A 21,717-nucleotide genomic window follows, 5' to 3' on the forward strand; every position below is an offset into this window, starting at 1 on the left:
GGTGGCTGTGACACAGACAGAATGTTACTTTGTCTGCCATAAATATAACAATTTAGAAGAACTATACTTATTTTAAGTCACAAAAAACAAAGATGGGCAGCACACCGTCCATGCATTATTTATGGCTGGTAAATTTAATCCCAGTAGAAAAGATCTTGCACCTTGAACTGATTTATGCAGCCAAGCTCGGCATTCGTCTGAATTCAGAGAAACGACTTATCTTAGCGTAGCTTAATTTAGCTGTCTATAAAACACTGAGTGGCGTTTTGTTGTGTGGCTTGCTTTGTTTGTTTTTGCATTTACTTCGACTCTGTAGGATGCTGTGTAGATAGTCTCCCCAGACGTGAGCAGAACATCACCACAATATGGCCCTCTGCTTAAAGAACCACATCGCCCTTCATTCATTTGCAACTAGTGAACCTGTCAATGCCCCCCCAGAGTTCAAGACAATGGGGGGCAACGTTGTCTTGCATGCCTGAACCCCTCCGTCATCAAAGTCCCAATCTGTTCCAATCTGATCCAATCAAGGCCATAAACCGATCCACGCCTTCATAAGCTCACGCTTCTGTTGTGCTGCTTGACAAAGCTCTCATGTCTCTTTCTGCTCAGTGCACCACTCGTATGAGTCGCCCTATCAGGAGCCAGCAGGCTGGTTCCCGATAGGACGGTTCCTGATAGGGCGGTTCCTGCCACCACGGCGCCCGCCGCCGCCGCCGCCGCCACCTCCGAGCTCTCCGCCCGCCCCCCGGCGTCCCGTCCCCCGTCGTGGCTCGTCCTCTGGCCCCGGGGGGCCAGGTCCCGCTCCCTGTCCGCCTCCTCGCTGACCAGGCTGCCCGGGTCGCTGAGGTCCCCCAGGTGCCCCACCGAGTCGCACTTCTCCAGGTCCGAGGCGATGGTCTGCAGGCTGGCCACCGAGGCCGCGTCCCCGCCGGCGTCCCGCTGGCCCCAGCCGAACTTCCTGTGCCTCTCCACCCACTGCCTGGTCTTCTCCCCGTCGGCCCAGGCGCTCTCCAGGGCCCCGGCCCCCAGGGACCCGGCCCCCAGGCCTCCTCCTCCTCCTCCTCCTCCTCCTCCCCCCCCCGAGGCCCCCGCCGCCCTCACCTCCGCCGCCTCCGCGCCCACGGGAGAGCTCCGCGCGCCGCAGGACACGGGCCGCGCCCGGCCGGCCGGGGCCCGCCCCCTCTGGGCGTGGATCTGCTCGCTGATCTGCTCCAGGTTGCGCAGGGCGACGGAGTAGCGGGTCTTCACCTTGGCCACCCGCTGCTCCAGCTCCACCACCTTGGCCTTGTGCTCCTGGAGAGAGATGGGAGGCTCAGGTCTTCTCGTGTCGGACGGCACTGTGTCAGATCGTGCGATGGGTTCGAGTCACGTAGCTCAGTCGCACAAGTCACGTAGCTCAGTCGCATAAGTCACGTAGCTGAGTCGCATAAGTCAAATAGCACTCACCAATTTGGGGGGGGGGGGGCATCATGCATGTGTCTGAAACACACCACACTGTACTTACTTTTGTTACGATTCTACTAATACAATAGTCCTTGCATTTCTATTAACCGGATTTGTGCCATTTGACAGGTAAACCACCGTCTCATTCTCAGAGATCCTGAAACCCATGGATGTTGTACAAATCTGAACCTGTATGCGCGTGCGCTCATCAAGCAGGGTTCTCTGGTAAGCGGGGTCGACGTGACCACAGGCTGAGACGGTGTGTTCCATTTCTTGAATCTAGATCCACTGGTGTAAACAGCACCATCCTAACTCTACCCACTGGTTATAAGTGTGGGGGCGTCTAGTGAAGCCACTTGCAAGCATCTCAAAGAGCTACCGATTGGCCTACATTCATGTCCAATTAGGAAGCTACGTGGAACAAGCTCAGGATGTAGTGAAATAATTGAGCTCAGGTCAATAATATGCAAATGAGTGTGATGGGGAATTAATCAATGTAGGGGGCAAGAAATGTCCTCCGCCTTCAGAAAAAAGCCTGAAGGACTTGCTCCTTCAAGGACTGGTCCGGGAGATCAAAGCGTCGGATCTTCATAAAAATCGTTAGCCTCATTCATAATTGCCTAAGTCATATTTTGGCCAAATTGTATTATATAACCTAACGCTGCTGATTCACTGTGCCTCATTGTCTATATCCTTAGCCAATCAGAGTGCCTTTTACATTCCATAACCACTATCTGCCTAAGTTAGCTTTTTTGACTTATTTTACTATTTGATGCTAAATACATAATGAAAAATATTAAACTAATATTAGAATATGACTTAGCCAATTATGCTTTGAAGCTCGCGACATGCTAAAGGCCCTTTGGCAGAATGGGTATAAGGATGTACATTCTGCCAAAGTATATTGGTAACAGAGGTTTTAGTGAAAAGAGACGGCTGCCATGACAATCACCCAAACTGGTCTGAACTCGCTGTAGATCGCTCTGGATATAAGAGTTTCTTAAATTACTAAAAAGTTAACAGTAAAAGAATAGTGGTGTGACCTGCAAGCGTTTTGGCATTCACTTGTCATTTTAATCAATCTAACTTTACTGTGGTAGCCACTAAGAATTATACTGGAAAAAAAGGATTGGCAGGATTTTGCAACACACTTTCCCATTTGGGATAATGGAGAGTTCCCTTTACATACTTCAAATCTAAAGTCAAGTCCGATAATGTATGCTGTGCTCAATTATCTCATTTAACTAAAATTTCCACTCAGCCTACTACGGCGGAGTACCCCTAAACACTACAATGAGATGTTTGTTGAAATACCATAATTTGATTGTCTTGCAAATTACATTTGAGTTTCTAATTAGCGACGAGGCAAACTCAAACATTTTCGGCAACATTTTGAGAGATCAATTTGCCTGTATACCAAACCTGATACGCAGTGTACATATTTGAGATTGGATATGACTAACCTGATCCAACATCTTCTATTGCCGTGATAAATGCTATTTCAATAGCGACAGCCATTGCGCAATATACATAGATAGTGATGAACGCCATACTTTGTTTTTAACATGCCAGTTGTGGCACAAAAAAGTTAGTAAAATATGGTTAGAGATCTCATTAGATCTGAACACTTTTTTCGATTTGTACAAGGCGTAAACTCAAAGTTCTCGCAAGCCCTGGCCTCCGCTTGCATGTGGATGACATGAGATAAGTACCCCGATGGTCCACAGTGTACTAAACAAGGAGCCACCACAGCTCTAGAAGATGTCAACAACAAGCAACTCTTGTTAATATAATTCGTCAAGCAGCTGCATGCAGTTTTTGATGCCTGAATAACGTTATTAGTGGGATTTCCTGGGAGAGACACGTTTCATACTCAGGAACGGAAATGTTGATGAATGTCTGCGGGGAAAATATGAAAGTCAATGCGTGGCGTCCACCAAGGACCCTCCCCAGAGGAAGACCTTGATGGATTCCTCACTGGGGGACTGGCTGTACCGTGAGGGCGAAGGAGGTCAAGGTTGGTTTAAAACATCACTGTCATGTTGCCACCGTGCACTGCTGCTACGCACCTCCAGGATGTAGTTGAACTGCACTTTGAGCTCAAAGTAGGGCTTGGACTTGACGATGACCTTCTTCAGCGCCTTCTGGAGGTTCTGCACGCGGGCCTCGGCGTCCTGACACAGCTGGGTGACGCGCTGGTGCTCCCGCTCGCTGCGGAGACGCTCCTCCTCCGCCTCGTTCACCTAGGGCATTGTGGGTAAGAGGGAAACATCTGAGCAGGAGAAACAGGGCCTCCTGAAGCCAGCTCCCACCAGGGCCTCCTGAAGCCAGCTCCCACCAGGGCCTCCTGAAGCCACCAGGGCCTCCTGAAGCCACCAGGGCCTCCTGAAGCCAGCTCCCACCACCAGAGCCTCCTGAAGCCAGCTCCCCCACTAGAGCCTCCTTGCCCTCCAGGATAAATAAAGTTGTGTGAATTGAATTGAATTGAAGCCAGCTCCCACCAGGGCCTCCTGAAGCCAGCTCCCACCAGAGCCTCCTGACGCCACCTCCCACCACCAGAGCCTCCTGAAGCCAGCTCCCACCACCAGGGCCTCCTGAAGCCAGCTCCCACCAGAGCCTCCTGACGCCACCTCCCACCAGAGCCTCCTGAAGCCAGCTCCCACCACCAGGGCCTCCTGAAGCCAGCTCCCACCACCAGGGCCTCCTGAAGCCACCAGAGCCTCCTGAAGCCAGCTCCCACCACCAGGGCCTCCTGAAGCCACCAGGGCCTCCTGAAGCCAGCTCCCACCACCAGGGCCTCCTGAAGCCAGCTCCCACCACCAGGGCTGGGGAGCATCGTTAGCGGCAGTAGACCCCCAGGCACCGCATGTCAGATCCAATCAATCTCTTCACACAACAACAAAGTGACCTTTACAGTTTAATAAGAAGAAACAAGAGGCATGTACACCCGACCTGCACACAGTACACAGTATACCCACGGCAGAGGAACGACAGCACATTTATTGCCTTGTGTATTGCGGGTAGTTGAGACTGCAAGTATTGAAACAGCATTAAGAACATGCATGGAAATGTGAGGACATAGCCAGGAGGACGAAGAGATCGCGGCGTAGCGGTGTCGCGGTGTAGCGGTGTAGAATAGATGCTTTCGTGAGTAAAAATAGCTCTGTCGATAAGCACATCCAACCTTGATATAAAAAGAAAGAGACATTAATCATCATTGATTAGCTGGAGCAGCACTGCCCTGCAGGTCAGTGTGGTTCCACACTCCATACTAATCAGCCGACACACTAACTACACCACCTTCCATGCACAACCCATGACCTGTGGTATTTCATTCAGCTTGCCATATTCCCCATGGTAGGCAAACAGGCCAGTGTAAAATGACCTGTATCAATTTGGCTTCTAAGCATTGGTTAATGTATAATTGAACGAAGAATTGAGTGCACAGGGTAAGGTTAAGGTTGTTTTATGTACATTATTTGTAAGCTGCTCCTCTGAGATTCGTCAGCATGCAGCTTACATTGCTGCATGCAAAAGATCAGTTGGGTCTTTGTGAGAAGACATTTCGTGACCGACTCGTATGACGATTCACTGTCATTTGGTCCCCAAACTGAACTGATTGACGCACATTCATTTGAAAAGACAAAAGGGCTACATGCTACGTTTTTGACCCATTAACACGCACAATAAGAAGATGTGTCTTTTAGTATCGGTCCTAAAGGGATCCGACACATTCAGTGCACAGCAGGCAGAGCAGCGCACCACATACACTGTGAGACTTTGATGTCAATTTACAGCGACATTCTAGCAGTGATCTAGTGTATTCAGGTTTTACAGTACAATGCTGTGAAAAACGGCGCATTGTGGGAGTCTCAATGATCACCTCTACTGGCGAAACTGCTGCCAGTACTTTTACAGTGTAGCTACTAGGTAGAGAACGATTTAGTCCTCCCTATCAGCACCACTGAGCAGGAGCCTAGCAGTCTGTCAGGCTCCCAGAGAAACCGCCATTAATTACCATTCATGCCCAACACACTGTAATCAGCTTCAGTTTCAGTTTATCGTTCAACTACAAGACATTTCAATTTGGCGCATTGCTGAGATATATCCACGGCTTTCAAAGCTCTTTGTTTGGCCCGCGCTGAACTGAAGTTCTGCCCCCCAAAGCTATCAATCACAACAAAGAAGGCTGTTCAGGAATCCTAATGAGCCTGGAACAAAAATGTTTCCTCATCTGCAAGAGCCCTCGTGTCTCCTGCTCATTACCGGATTAAATGGCGATTCAAGGTTGACTTGAAAAGAAAACCCAGCACCCCTGACCGTTTCTGTTCACTGAGCGAGTTTCTGATTTGGCTGATTCCTCTCCTTCCATCTTCTCTCGCTTCCTCTGACAAGGACAAGTGGAGCGTGTGCAGGCAGACACCCCTCTCCCCAGGTGACTCCCTCAGCTCCTCCTAGATGCTCCCAGGCCATCAAAGGTGATAGCATCTCTCCAGCACTCCCTGGCTCTGCCCCCTGGGTCTCGCCCCCCTTTGGTGGTGTCACGTACCTCCAAAGGGAGGCCTACCAGACGCCTGACGCCCCCAGCAGTGGGCTCCTCTCCCCACGGAGGAAGCCCTCCTCCTCTCCTGGATCCCTGAGCTCCTCTCAAAGAGTCAACCCATCCTTGGAGCGAAACGTGTCCTGGAGTCCTCCTCCCTAGTGGGGCCTGACATCACGTATGGCCCCCATATATTATATAATGCATACTGTTTGTCCTGTTTGTCCTTACTTTAGCATTTGCTGTACTCTGGCATCTCTTTTTGTTTATACTTTTATTGTATTGAATTAATATCCTGTGTCTTCCACTGCTGCTGTGCTGGAACAAATGCAACGCATGTCCGAGTGACGCTGTACCTTAGCATTAGCATGTCCGAGTGACGCTGTACCTTAGCATTAGCATGTCTGAGTGACGCTGTACCTTAGCATTAGCATGTCTGAGTGACTGTACCTTAGCATTAGCATGTCTGAGTGACGCTGTACTGTACCTTAGCATTAGCATGTCTGAGTGATGCTGTACCTTAGCATTAGCATGTCTGAGTGATGCTGTACCTTAGCATTAGCATGTCTGAGTGACTGTACCTTAGCATTAGCATGTCTGAGTGATGCTGTACCTTAGCATTAGCATGTCTGAGTGACGCTGTACCTTAGCATTAGCATGTCTGAGTGACGCTGTACCTTAGCATTAGCATGTCTGAGTGACGCTGTACTGTACCTTAGCATTAGCATGTCTGAGTGACGCTGTACCTTAGCATTAGCATGTCTGAGTGACGCTGTACTGTACCTTAGCATTAGCATGTGACGCTGTACTGTACTGTGTACTGTGACGCTGTACCTTAGCGGTGGCGTGGTTGAGCATCTCCTGCCAGGTGGGGTCCAGGGTGTTCCTGTCGGCCAGGAGCCCCTGCTCCGCCACGTACACCATCTCCCTGGACGCCGTGTGCATGGACACGGCCCTCTCGTAGCGCAGGGCCGCCTTCTGGGTCTCCTGCTGGGCCTGGGACGGGGTTAAAGGTCACGTCACGTTCATGACCAAAGGCCGAGGGAAAGGTTCCTACTTACTCATCGTTAGGGCTACCTCACGGAAAGAGCAGGACAAATATAACGTTTAGAGGCTGAAGAGCGGACAGATTCGTCCTTTTTACGCTTCAAACAACCCAAGGGAGGAAAAGGGGTTCTCAAAGAATTCGTTATCTATGAATTATGGGAGTTTAAAAAAGTAATAAACATGTAATTGAAGAGGAGAAAAGAGAACGTAAAATAACAGTTATCAAAATAAAAGCTGGTTTGTGTAAATAAATAACATCCCGACATTTTTGTACGTCGGCCCTGGACATACAACTCTAATATCTTCTGTTATGCTGAAGTTCACAGGGAAGCGATGTCTGGATTCCATTCGGGAGGAGATAACACAAAATGGTGTCTTTTGGATGTACAGCAGAGGACAGGTTGGACGGATGGGCCGGCGGCCACAGAGGACAGGGAAACCAATATTGAAGGTAAGATCGATGACTGCTTGACGAGCATGGATCTTTATGACAGGGAGATATGTTGTGGCTCACTCCATAGTTGTCAGAAGGAAGGTGGTAGCTGTTTAGTAGGCAGTATAATATACAGCAGTGAGGAGGGATTTTGTGTTTTATATTCTGCAGACTAGCAACACAAACATTGGCAATAACACGATTATTTGCTTGGATCTAGATTTTTACACCTTTGAAAATGATGGCACTGCCAATTTCAAATTAACTATCCATTATCCCCCTTATTACGTTCAATTAGACCACTATCTCTTATCCTCCTTTTTTTCATTCGCTCAATTACTGCCTAGAATTATCCTGTGCAATGTTGATTATATAATTCTTCAAGGAGCACATTTTAGGCAATCAGTTCTGATCGATTAGAGGCAGATCACTCAGCTTGGGCTTTGGCTCTCTAACGATATGGAGGCTATATTGACGTAATCTATATGCTTGTCAACCACATGAGGCCCCTAGTTTATTGGGAAAACGTATCAAAATTATATATTTTCCGGTCAGAATAACCTTATGAAAGTAATGCATAAGTAGAATGTTCAGTTCAAGTACAATTGTTTCATATTTTAAATCAATTTCATATACAACAAAGGCTTGAATGAATATTGAAGGCCTAGCAAATACAACAGTTCAAATGAAAGCAAATACATTTTGCCAGGTAGTACGTTTTGTAGAATTTTGGTGTATTTTAGTGTCTCTCTTTCGTCACATTTCTTAAGTCTATGAACAGGCCAGTGCCTCTCCTACTGATACCAGGTGTTATTTCCAACATTCCTCCATTTGTTATGTCCCGACAAGGACGAACCAACCTGGTCGTCTGGGGCATAGCCAGGGCCGTATCCCTTATCAAGGGGGGAGACTGCTTCTGTTCTTTTGTTATTTACATGTTCTTATTATAATACTCGCCCAAAACCTTCGGTTCGGCGAGAAGAGGGATCGACGAGCCAAGGAGCACGTCAGGAGACTGCTCCTCACCACCTACGCTATAGATTATTCAACCTGAGTCTGTATCTTGCTGTATTAGATCCTGGAATAAACCATCCATTCGACCCTCTGATCCAACCTTCAAGAATTACTACTACTATTGGGAAAATACACAACGCAGAGACTATACGAACAGTTTAGAAATAAGCTGAAATCTAACATTTGGTGCCGTGACACCGTCTTGAAGAGAGAGGAGTGAGAGGACATTGCCCTGTCGTCGAGAAGACTGCGCGCCCTGCCTTGCAAAGACGTCTGATTAACGCCTGCCCTGCTGAGGGACCCGCATCTTCAACCCCGGCTGAAGCAGCGCATCTTCATGCGCCACGTGGGAATCAACGGTGACTGAATCTCATTCCACACTCTCGACCAAGAGAAAAGAACAAGAAAGTAATCTAAAATAATATACACACACATAACCATTATAGTTTTTACTATTAGGCTGCACTACATATGCTGAGTAATGAAGTTGTGTCATTAAGAGCTTGACAAATTGTGTAACTATATTAGTGATAAAGAGCGCTCAATGATCACTGAATATACGAATGTGAAAGAGTAAGGACCAAGTTCCTTTAGGTCGTGGAGAGACGACGTGTGTCTGGGTCAGACTCCCAGGATAAGGACCAAGTTCCTTTTGGTCGGGCCAAGTCCCCGAAAATTGCATGCAGGGTTACTCAAGTGGTTTGTTCACCTTTCTAGTTGGTCAATGCGCCAAATTGATGTGTCCTGGATAGAACTTAGACGTTTGTTTTGTCCAGGGGTTTTGTTTTACGATTTGCTAGGCAAGGAGTTAAACCGTATTTGTGTTGAATTCACTGGTGAGATTACATGAATCGCTAGAGGGTAGTTTTTGTGGTTTGTTTTTGTGTTTTTGTGTTCACTAGAGGTTTGTTTTTTGTGTTTTGGTGTCCGCTTGGTGTTTTGTTTTTTTGACGTTTTATTGTGAACAACCTCTTCTACTGAATGAATTCTCCTGATGATGTCAGAATCGCCAGGGTCAATGATGCCCAGGGTGCACACCCTGAAGTATTTGCCACAGGCAGTTCCGAGCTCAATGTTGTTTCCACTGTAGTGGTGGACGCCAGTCTTGGCCAGCATAGCGTAGTACTCTACTACCTCAGACTTCCTGAGAGCAGGGCAGTTGTTGGCCAGGATGACCAGCTTGGCTTTTCCCTAGCGGATCATCTTCTGGGACTGCTTGTAGCCCAGCACGTACTTTCGACTTTTCATAACCAGCTGGAGTCGGGAGTTGATGGACTCCATCGACTTTTTCGTCTTCTTTGCGGCCACGATGTTTGCAGTTTAGTCCGATCCGGCCAACAGTGTGTTATTGGCAATATGGCCTTGGTGTGAAAGGTGTGAATAAGCTGAAATCTAACAGTTTAATATTTAACAGGAAGGGCAGAGCTAAACAATTATCTGGCCACCTTATTCACCAGTCCTGGTCGATCATCTCTTGAGACATCTTCAATGTTTTGACCTTGTCTACCAGATGACATTTAGACACTGAAGCCTGCTGAATATGTATGCCAGCCAGTTTCACCAAAACCTGCTGCATCACTAGCCTCTGGTATTCAACCTGAATATCTCTTGGTCTGGGCTGAACCGCAATTGATTTCCATTGAATCACAGCATTGATTGTTTCAAAATCTTCCAACCATTAAATTACATGAGAGCTTTTTGATCAATCTAATTAGAATAGAGCAAAAACAAGTTTACCTCTGATAAAAGCCTTCTGTGCTCATTTCTGTTGTATTTTTACGAGTGTTTTTCAGTCCAGTTTTGATTGCTCCTTCGATTTCCACACCTCCTCAGCGCCACCATTGTTTTGAAAGTGTGCACTCCGCAGCCCTCGTGTGTCCAGTGTTGACTGAACCTCCCTCCCTGAGCGCAGAATGGTGCTTTCAATTCAACATTTTGGAAAAAAGGATTTAAACGGGCTCAAGGCCAGACTGCACTCTAGAGAGAACTAGAATGTGAACTATTGAGCTCAGGATGGTCTCAAAAGGCTCCTGGATCACCACTTTGAGAGAATGTGTTAACAACTGTTTTAACAGAGACGAGACTCGCCCCCCCCTACGCTCTTCATAGAAGCCCCCCGGACCTTCACACACTGGTAGCTGTACTAACTGCCTCCAGACGGAGGCCTCGTAGGGCTCCTCGTAACTCTGTCTCCCTCTTCCCAAACTGGTTCATTAGTGCAAGGAGAACCGCAAGGTTCATAAGATTCATCCCTAAGGAACACCAGTGTTAAAGCTGGGGTAGGCACTTTGAAGAAACCAGCCAGAGTAAGCTACATTTTTTAAAGGAAAAAAAACTCCCCTCCCTTCAGGCATCCCTCCACAGCCCCGCTCCTAAAACACAGGACTTGCTCGCTAGCTTTAGGACCGGGTCTGCCTAGCCTTGTGGAAGACCCCGGTCATACGCAGTCAGTGCACGGGTAGAGTGTGTGCAAGTAGCCATGTAAGTAGGGAGACAGACCGGTAGGCCATCCAATCATTTCATTCAGGCTTATAACATGGCTGTAATAAGCCTGAATGACGGGCTTATTAGGGTCCTGTGACAGCCGCAGATACCGGATTTTATTTGTATTTTTGTCCGAGCATTTGATGCATCGATTGCTTTCGGGATGTAAAGAGAATTACAACAAATATTTTTAAAGATTGTTCTAAAATAAATTGCCTTCGCTAGCTTTAAGACGATGTTACGATTCCTTGGGCAGTGCCAGGGATTGAAATTAAAAACTTCAGTAAGCTTCCATTGATTAATGGAGATGAATACAATAAAGATGCTTATAAAAACATGAATTATAATTCCACTTGAATGGCCCTTAATGACAGTAAGTTGTGTAAGTTTGTTATAATAAGTGTTAAGTTGCTCAATATTCCGACAGCCACCACCGATGTAGTGTTGGGTCAGTAAAACGGGTTTCCCATTCCCTCTGCTCTGCTGTTAACAGAAAATAAATGATTCTGGTATCCTGTTCCCACTTTATCCAATCAGGGAAGAGAACTTCAGAAGGAGGCAGTCCTCTCTGGACGTTGACGGGCAGCGAGCAGGCTTTAGGGGAATCGCTAAACAGGCACGGCAGCCGATTCCAGCACGCTGATTCAGCTCAAATTCAAACACTATGTGATAAAAAAAAAGGTGGTTGGGTCTGAGAGTTCTAGGATGGAGGCGTGTCATCGCCATGGTTCCAACCAACACAAACATTGTAAAATAATGTTTTATAGCTATTACAGCCATTGTGCATGAGCGTTATAGTGAGCAATGTTGTGTATGAAATGAATCACACAACGTGATGTTATACGCAGTGAGTGTCTGAGAAGAATTAACCTCTCTCGAACGTGGACATAAAAATCAATCAATGGCAAGACGGAGCTACACACACACACACACACCGTGGCATTACACTATAATTGTCTGTGAAGCATAACCTGCTCTCGGGCCCTGACATCAACATCAACCACTGCCCAGAAAGAGCTCCACTCACACACCTGGCTGCTTCTGCTCCTTTGCCGTGACGTTGAAAAGTTTACTTAAAGGCCGTCTCAAAAGGAACCAGTTTGGAGCGGAGTGGAACATTCACAAATTGTTTATGGAGACTAAAAGAAGTGTATTATTTCTATATATATAGTTTTTCACTATAGAATTTAGTGAAAAACTGGAGTAGAATCCGATGTCTTTGCCAGTTACAATGATAAAATGACATACTATGTTGATGATCATAGGGCAAATTACAACATTTAAAACAAAGAACTGTTGATTTTGGGTTCACTGCCCCTTTAAAGGAATCCCCTCATGTTGCTGACTAACACTGTTGTATCTCACTTGTGTGAGGTCAACTAACTTTTAAAATAAGCCCATCACCCAGCAGAGTTTCTAGTTAATTTGTTACTTAGCCTTATATAATAGCACAGGCCGGGGTCGAGACACTTCCAATGGCATGCATTTGTCTGGAAAGGAATGCTGTACCAATCAGTGACACACGGCTCCTGCAAACAGGACAGAAGAGTCTTGCTGTGAACAGCCTTTCCCAGTATCTCTGATGGTACTTTTCCCTTTCATGGTACGGTATGGCACGCAAGCAACAAGTTCAAAACAGAGTCCCCCTGTGTCACTGTCCCCCCCGCACAACACAGTGGAGGAGTCTGGGCTTTACCACAGGATTAGGTTTGACATTAAGAAAAGATATTACGTAGAAATTGTGAGAATATAAATATTGGATACAGAATTAAAGACGGACTGAATGAGGATTGCTAAAAATAGAAAGACAGTTTTAGTTTTAGGACTATGGTGTAAAAATAAACTTTTTACACACAAAATGAAACACTGGACTATTATGTTAGCTTTTACAGACATGTACGCTTTAATATTGATGTCTGTCAGTCTGTGTTGTCCTTTGCAATGTTGTGATATTTAAGATGGTTTGTGTTTCTGAACCAATAACATATCTCAAAGGTTGACGATTGAAACTTTAAGCTATAATCAATATGGGCATAGCATGGGCTGGTTGTGGAACGCACTGAGATGTTGGATTGGGTTGAGACCGGGGAGCTGAGCAGTAATGAGCAGCAAACTTGCTGAAATGTTGCATTTCAACACATGACACATTGACATGAATGCGCAGATACACACCTCTTTGGCCAGTCTGCGGGCTTCATAGTAGGGCCTGGCCTTTTCAATACATGTGCCCAGCTTCGCATTTTGAGCATTTAGTTTTCTGGCAGAATCTGTGAGTATTTTCCTGTAGCTAGACCTGGCGTCCTGCAATGGAAATAAAAAGTTTTTTTAGAAGTAATCAAAAGCACACCAAATAAAACACATTGATTGTATACATAATGAATGAGATTACAATTACAGAGACAGTTGTGTTTCAGTCAGAGAGTGTGTTTGTTGATGGTCAGTGACAAAGAGCCTACTCACATCCAGCTGCAGCTCCAGCCTGTTGATCTCATCACTGGCCTGATTGAGGTGCTCCAGCTCTCCCTTTAAAGACACAATTCAATTATTTCTCAATTATAAATCATGTGGTCGGACCGGTAGTTGGATAGCACTTAACAGTTATATATAATATTAGACATGCATTATATAATTTGAGGTGTCTGCAGGTCTAAAATACAACACCAGAAGTCTAAATCAAGCCCATATTTAGTTATAACTGCATACAAAAAATATTGTCTTTTAGCTTATAGGTAACCACCTCATCTAAAAAAATGAAAGATATTAAAGATACACATTGCTACTTTTTAACCCTTTGTGTGTTTATCTATTCATGCCTGAATTCTCGGGTCCAGTTCCTCTTCATATTTATCGCCCCCGTCATCATCGTCACATTTCTCCTGCGTGTTTGTTTCTCCCTCATCCCCGCATTCCGGCTTCATCTTGCCGGCTGTATTCCTGCCATGCCCTCCTCTTTCTGTCAGCCTGCTGTCTCCATCCTTCGCCTCCTCTCCCGGGGTCTCCTCCCGCAGGTCCCCCGGCTCAGGCTCTCCTGAACACGGTAGGGGTTGACGCGAGCTCTCCGGCTCCATTTGCGGCCTGCTGCGATCTTCTCTGTTTATCTCCGGTGTTTATTTAATATAACTAGACAGCGTGGTACTCTGCGCCGAGTGACATGTAAAGCCTTCATAATGTAACTTATGTCCTGATATACTCGGTTTAGACTAATCCCCCATCATCCTGGAGAAGAGGTGCTTCATCGGGATGCTGCGAGCTGATTCCCGCAGTCCGATCTGAAGGCTTTCTGCTGGTCGACTGGAGATGCTCCTCTCTCTCCTCACCTCAAACCGTATTCTTCGCGAAAAGTATTTACTTTGGGTAAATGGAAAGTATTCCATTTCAGTTTTGTAGAAATATTAAAGAGACCTTTATCAACATTTGGGCGTCATGTCCAAAAACTATTTTGGGCGACCTAACAGCAAAATAACAAATACGTCAATAAGACATAATAAATTATTCCCATGACGGCTCAAGAAATTCACAATTAACTTTCATATAAAATTTAATTCAAAATTGACATTGGGTAGCATAAGTCTGCTACATCCATGGAGGCAATAAACCATATCGGAGTCCACATTACTTTCTTTTCAAAAAATGAAACAATTAAATATATACAGTGAATTTTCACTGCTCATTCCCATCATTTTCCGCATTTATTTTAAGTGTTCGATTTTTGTCTCTTCCAGAACTTCTTCACTTCACTGTGTCCTTGTTGTGTCACCACCATCACTCTGTGTGGAACATTCTGCCACACCAAACAGCCCAGACCCTGAATAACAAACATGAGGTTATCCATCAATAACGTTCCTTAAAGAGCAGTCAGCATTATGTAGATAAGCAGAACATAGAAAATGTAATTACATGTAAAGTGAACCAAAATTCTGTCTGCGACATTGCCAGCAGGTCGGGACCAGTACTTATTTTGGATGAGTGTGTCCTGAACAAAACTCATTTATTCTGATTATTAAAACCAATCTGACCTGAGCCCGGTCTCTCAACACCTCGAAGTCTGCCTGGGAGAGGAACTGGTTGTAGAGCACTCCTGGTGGACAAGAGAGGAACGGCAGCATGAGTAAAGCTTTTCAGAGGGAGGAATAACACTGGGAAACATACAAAGAGTAGTGAGATCATAGGGCAAGCACAACATTACTCCTCCAGTCACTCCATCACAACACACAACATTTCTCAGAGAAAGAGTTACAGCTCAAGCCATTATTGAGTCAACAGAGAGGGAACAGTCAGTCATAACCTTCAGGCAGGACGAATGGAGCGACGAGAAAATACAATCAATCAACATCGTGACTCAGACATCAGACATCACTCGCTGGAAACAATTCAGAGGCTTTGGTCGGTTTACTTTTTGAAAAAACAAACAGGGTTTGAAGCTCTAATTCATGTTAATATTAAAAAAATAAATAAACATGTTCATTGTTGCTTTTTACTGGAGAATAGAATTTGCACATTTATTAGATATGAAACAAATATTAAATGATCACGTAAAAGCTAACCCGTATATAAATGGAAACTGCCAAGCTCTAATGATAACAGAACACGACTAACATCTACAAATAACAATACACTACTTATATCTACAAATAACAATACACGACTAACATCTACAAATAACAATAGCTGTGTTCGAACTCGTTCCCTATCAGGGATATAGTGCACTGTATAGGGTGCTCGCCATTTTGTAGTGGTGTTTGAATTCTCAGTGGTTAATTTCATTCACTACATAGCGAACAATAAGATACCCAAAACTTGAGTGAACAATACGATGTTCCCTACATGTTACTCCCGTATACCACAATGCGATGCGGGCGTTTATTTCCTGACACAAATGACGTTCAGAAATGTTCAGCGTGGTGTCCGATTCTCTGTTCGTCCCCTATAGAGTTCCCTAGATCATAAACACTACATAGGGAACAGTGAGTGAGTGAATAGGGATCGATTTCGAACACAGCTCATGTCAGTCGTGTGCCGTGCTAGCAAGGTGAACCTTGGGTAAATCAGCATGCGTGCGTGTGTGTGTGTGCGTGTGCGTGTGTGTGTGTGCGCTGGGCGCTGGGCGCCGCGGCGGAGAGACGCTAAGCAGGGTCAGGCGCCCGGGGCGGCGCTGACTCACTCACCCTCTGTGAACTGTAATCGATCTCTCTCCAGCTCCCACAGTCTGATCTGATCTGTGATGGTGGAGGGCACCACCGGCGTCTGGTGACGCACAAAGGGAGAGGTGAGGCCGGGTGGAGAGAGGTGGCGCTACGCAGCGAAAGCCGCGGCCTGATTAGTCAGTCTGAGGGTGAGGGGGTGGGGGTGGTGGTGGTGGTGAGGGTGGTGGTGGTGGGAGGTGGTGGTGGTGGAGGTGGAGGTGGGAGGTGGGAGGTGGTGGTGGTGGGGCTTTAACGGTCCAGTCAACTTTAATTACACAAACTGTCCCATTGTAACAAGGGCTGGTGGATAGGGGAGGGTTGGGGGGGGGAGGCAGTAAGGGGAGGGGTGAGGGTAGGGGGGGGTAGTAATGGGAGGGTTCAGGTTGGGGGGGGCAGTAAGGGGAGGGGTGAGGATGGGGGGGGGCGGTGGGGGGGGGGGCAGAGCCTACCTCCTTCAGCATGACGGGGTGTGCCCGTGTCCTCAGGAAGTGGATGATCTAGAGGAGGAGACTCGTTTTACACCATGAACAAAGAACAGCCTGGATGACAGAATTGGATTAACAATTGTGCGGTCCTATCTTTTTTTTACTTTTTTTTTACTGATTAACAATATCTTCACTTTCATAACCTTCCACTAAGGGGTGCATCAATCTTTTTAAATGGGCTTTTTCGCCTAAGCTAGTATCCATCATGTTATTTTTATAATTATTACTTTCTGTACAGCTGACACTGTGACCCAATGCTTATGATAGATTTCCGAGAGAATATATGGGATACAAGATTATCCCAGTTTCACTAGATACCAACTGAATACAATTTCAATGCTTTTTCTCTATTGCATGGAAGGACAGAATTAATCATAATGACACCATTATTGGTGTCATTATTATTAAGATTTTTAGATGGCGCCCGGTTCCCGTACCCAATATTTCCTTTGGAGGTCTTTGGTCTCTGAGTGGTTAGAAGGGCTCTCCTTTAGATCGTGTTTCGATTAGTCCTAGCTGTTTGCGGGAGTTCATGGTTAGGGTTAGGGTAAGGTTTAGGGTTAGGGTTAACCCTTACCCAAACCCTAACCCTCACCATAACCAATTGGAGGAGAGCCATTCTAACCAATCAGAGGTGGGAATCCCAGATTAATCCCACGGAAAAAAGTATCGCTTCCCGTACCTGTTGTGCGGTGATCCCGTTGGCGATGGCCTGCTGCACAGACTCCCTGGTGACCTGGCCCACCACCACGTTGGGGAAGCGGTACAGCATCTCACTGAACAGGGCCACCAGAGCTATCTGGAGCTCCGAGTCTGGGAGGAGGACATGCTGAACAATCACCACCACGCAAGCCTTCAATCAGCTACTGCTGACCAATAGACCTCTGAAGAATAAGGCCCGCCTCCGAGGCTCCCGGTTCCCTCGGTCAAATGTCTATGGGAAATAACATGTGGTTTTTGAATGATCATGCATAACAAACTCTGTAGGTGGTGAAGAAGTAAAAGCTGAGTCACGTTTTGAACTGCACACTTCTTCCATCTAGTTTCGACTGGGTTTTTGGATTGTCAGTGCCGTTAAAGTAGTAATCGATTATTAATGCTACTTTAACGGCACCGACAATCCAAAAACCCAGTCGAAACTAGATGGAAAAAGTGTGTAGTTCAAAATGTGACGCAGCTTTTACTTCTTCGCCACCTACAGAGTTTGTTATGGACGATCATTCATAAACCCCATGTTATTTCCCATAGACATTTGACCGAGGGAACCGGGAGCCTAGAGCCGGGACTTATTCTTCAGAGGTCTATGTCGGCTGTTTTTCATTATGAACTACCTAAATGATTTTCAAAAAAAAAATCCTTTATGGATTAGTAAAGTAAATCTTACTATAATATGTTATTGAACATATTTATAGAACTCACACATTTAGTTTATAGCTTGTGGTTTATTCTGAAACAAAATAAGATTTCCCATAGTATATTCCTACTTAATGTGTCAGAACACTTGACCATTACCAATGCTTTTTCCTATACGCAGAAATATTTTAAAAGAACCATGTTGGTAACACATTACAACTGCTTAACAACAAATACTATTGAAACAAATATGAACAAATGCGCGGAACAAGTGGTTCCATGAAGTAGAGACACTGAGAGGCAGCCAGTGGACATACTTGTGTAGGCATATATGCGGTAGTTGGTTTCCACCACGATGAAGCTGGTGTCCACGGTGCCAGGGGCCACATCCATGGGATTGGAGGAAGAAGAGGCCTTGGTGGTGATGCCTGCGGCCAGCGTGATGGCCAGTCTGGTGGGGTAGTACCTCCTGGACTTCCTCTATGGCGGGACGGCAAATAGAAAACGCAATACGCGTTTTAGGACACAAAGATGTAAGGATTCAATGTTTCCTTTTTTTTGAATGGATGAATGAATGAATAAGCCTTTCTGATCCCTTTGATGCTCTGATATACTACATTGTTAGGTCAAACAAATGAACAAACACATGTTATTAATTCTTTCATATATATGTTCTGTACAGATTGTATTACCCTGCCATCATCCTCTGTCGTATAATGATGATCTGATACAGTGTGTTTTATAGACTGCTACTGGTCATTTTGTCAACAGATGGAGCTATGGTTGAGTCTTAATTGTTCACAATTCACTTTTGCAATTCTTTTGTGTTCCTTCTGTGGGGAGAGCGCAGGACAATGGGTCTAGCCATGTTCTGCGGCATCTGCCTGCTTCACGTTACGCAACAAGGGCTGAAAGGCCAACTTGAGAAATGGATCTTTAGAACTCCCAAACGTTAGATCTATCACCCTTTGGGAAAGCGGAATGGGGTGTGTTCATATTGATGGTATGATAGTATTGGTGAAATGATCCCAGTGGGGGATTTGTGCAAGTAAAAGGTCACGCTATCTTATGGTTCATGTTCAAGCCACTGCAGGCAGGCTGGTTCAGCAGCTGTTGGTTGTAAAGGTGAATATATGTTTTCTTTGTCATGCTCTGAAGCTATAATCATTGGTGTTGTAATTTGAGAAGCTTTAAACATTAGTGTTGTACTTTGTGTGTCTTTTGCAGTTTTCACAGAGCCAGTGAAAAAATAATAACCCCCTGAAACTCTCTGCATCTTATTCAAGTCAATCGATTACCATAGATATTGTTTTTATTATCGCCACATATGTTCAAACTAATACAAATATAACTCAATCATTTCCCTAATAGACTAGACAAGTACATATCCAAGCATGAAACATGCATAAACAGAGCGGGTGAAGGGATGCTGATGATATCTACTCCTTACCTTCCTCTGGAACACCAGACCAAACTCCCTCAGGTGCTGAAGGAACGTGAGCAGCGATTCGCTCATCCCCTCCACAGAGTAATCCTGAGGAAACAGGGGGTTTAAGCGTTATCAGGATCACGGTCAAGAGATAATGATAAACATAGAAATCACCACCAGTTGGGCTTATAGTAGTATGGTACATTGTCATGTGGGTTAGATGAGAGTGATATTTCCCTTTTTGAAAAGCAACCATCACACATGGGTGGGTGGGCTGACAAACCAGACGCTAAGGAGGCTTACAGAGGAGCAAGGTCCCAGCGAGCGGAGGCAGACGAGACGGCCGCTCTACACCTCAGAACACCTCCCCTCTTTAACACGTAGCGGCGGTTTGAGAGAGTGAACTTACTCTGCCAAGAGTGGAGAAGCTGAGCTGGAATAAGAAGGACAGGATCTCCACCAGGTCCATGCCCCGAGTCTAGGACGGACAAACCGACAAACGCTTTCATTTGGACCTGATAGGGCTTGGTTTGGGAAAATGAATGATGCAAATGTACCACTATTACTGCATCATTTACCAAACAGAATGTATTACAACTTTACTACAATTACTACGACTATAATTAAGTCATTTTACTCAACTACACAATCATCAGTTTATTTACCAATAAAGATCAACATGAATCTAAGAAGGGAGATACATTCGTGCATGATAGAGTGGATTGGCACCTGTGCGGTGTTGAGGTACTGGAGGGTGAAGTACCACAGCTGACTGGCCGTGTCCAGAAGGAGAAACTGGAACCCAGCAGAGGTGATGCAGGGCGCCTCCCCTGGGTCACTGAGGAACAACAACACAGCAATATCTATCTACTATATCTATGTCTAATAGATCTATGTCTATTCACATTGCAGCTTGCCTGTGCTTGCTGCCGTGTCACTGCTGTGTGTGTGTGTGTGTGTGTGTGTGTGTGTGTGTGTGTGTGTGTGTGTGTGTGTGTGTGTGTGTGTGTGTGTGTATGCGTGCGTGCGTGTGTGTACCTTCTCATGAGGCCAGCCTGTGTGAGCAGCTGTGCTAGGTCCTGGCTGACCGCAGCGTTGGGGGAGCCCACCATAAAGTGTAGGATCACCTCCCATCGCTCCATGGCGTAGCGGTCCAGGCTGCCCACGTCCCGCGCGTGGCGGTCGGGTCCGATGCTGCTCCCCTCGTCCGACCACGCTTTGCCCCTGCGCATTCAACCCAGAGGGAAAAGAACAAGCGAAAGACTGGGTCATGCGAGGAGTATGTCAACTACGATGGTTCCCTATCAAAATAGACCCATTACAAAAATGTGTGGGGTTAAAAAAGTGGTAACAAAGAAATACGTACCCTCCAAGAAGGGCAATCCTGAGATTGTCTTTAAAGATGGGGTTTAGGATGTTGCCTTGCAGACCACCCTGTAACTGCTGTGTGTGCCACAGTCTTAGACCGGTCAACACGGAGACACATTCATCGTGATCTCTGTTTTAGAAAACGAGGGGCAAAACGAAAAGACATCGGTGTTACACAATCCTTCCGTCTCTGTCCGTTGAAAATGTGGTGTCCGTGCACCAGCCGCATAATCAATGATATGACTTTGGATCGCTGTTATTACTTGCATACTATAACATCATCCAAAAACACTGAAAGAAGAAAAATAGGAATAGGAAAAGAGAAGCTAATAAGCTGCGTAGCTTACTTTTGACTGTCTTTCTTCACCCACAAAGCCAGTGCTGCCTGTGGGAGAGGCTGATCTAGAAACAGCATTCGCATCACATAATTCTTCGCCAAGGCAGGCAGCTCTCTGGAAAGGATGAGCGTACGATTATTTTGCAAATGATGCTACGTATTCACAAACTTCTATCAAATGAATGATTATCCAAAGCCCACCTGTACACTGCTAAACATGTTGCCGGGTGGTTGTACAGTCTGTCCAGGATCTCTGGATTCAACTCTTTCAGGTATTCATGTAGATTTTTACATTGCAGTTGGACGCGAAGCTTCATTTTCTACAAAACAGTAACGGCTATGTACGGTGAGCCAACCCGTAAACACGATCAACCCTCAAGTTGGGTTTAAGAAGTCGTTCAATTGCCGAATGGACTTGTTCAATATAAATAAACAAGCGGTTTCCTCGTTCTGCAAGTTCTCAGGAGGCGGCCATGTTGTCTGGTCACGTGATAAGGTGCACGCGCAGAGGATGCAACTTGTAATAAAATAAATAAAATAAATACGGATGATCAAGTTTGTAACGCTTTAATCGATATTAAGTTATTATTAACCATTAAAT

The 21,717-nt window shown here is 45.7% G+C and overlaps 2 protein-coding genes across 2 annotated transcripts; both read right to left on the reverse strand.

Annotated features, from left to right (window-relative positions):
• Positions 1-549: 549 nt before the first annotated feature.
• sh3bp5lb (SH3-binding domain protein 5-like, b) lies at positions 550-14,029 on the reverse strand (the record flags this gene model as incomplete). The annotated part of the gene is made up of 6 exons (XM_084484454.1): positions 550-1,293; positions 3,513-3,686; positions 6,818-6,979; positions 13,134-13,262; positions 13,422-13,484; positions 13,775-14,029. 6 exons carry the CDS (start codon positions 14,027-14,029, stop codon positions 550-552), a joined length of 1,527 nt encoding a protein of 508 aa, XP_084340580.1.
• A 520-nt stretch (positions 14,030-14,549) lies between these two features.
• Positions 14,550-21,581, reverse strand: gtf2h4 (general transcription factor IIH, polypeptide 4). Its single transcript, XM_084485143.1, has 13 exons — positions 21,318-21,581; positions 21,127-21,231; positions 20,778-20,909; positions 20,450-20,635; positions 20,141-20,249; positions 19,821-19,889; positions 19,433-19,516; positions 18,300-18,462; positions 17,312-17,442; positions 16,594-16,641; positions 16,127-16,205; positions 14,978-15,039; positions 14,550-14,766 (listed from the first exon to the last, which is right to left on the reverse strand). Exons 1-13 carry the CDS (start codon positions 21,431-21,433, stop codon positions 14,656-14,658), a joined length of 1,395 nt encoding a protein of 464 aa, XP_084341269.1. The 5' UTR covers positions 21,434-21,581; the 3' UTR covers positions 14,550-14,655.
• Between the last annotated feature and the right edge of the window lie 136 nt (positions 21,582-21,717).

Source organism: Micromesistius poutassou (genome assembly GCF_964030765.1).
Source record: "Micromesistius poutassou genome assembly, chromosome: 20".
Taxonomy (NCBI): Eukaryota; Metazoa; Chordata; class Actinopteri; order Gadiformes; family Gadidae; genus Micromesistius; species Micromesistius poutassou.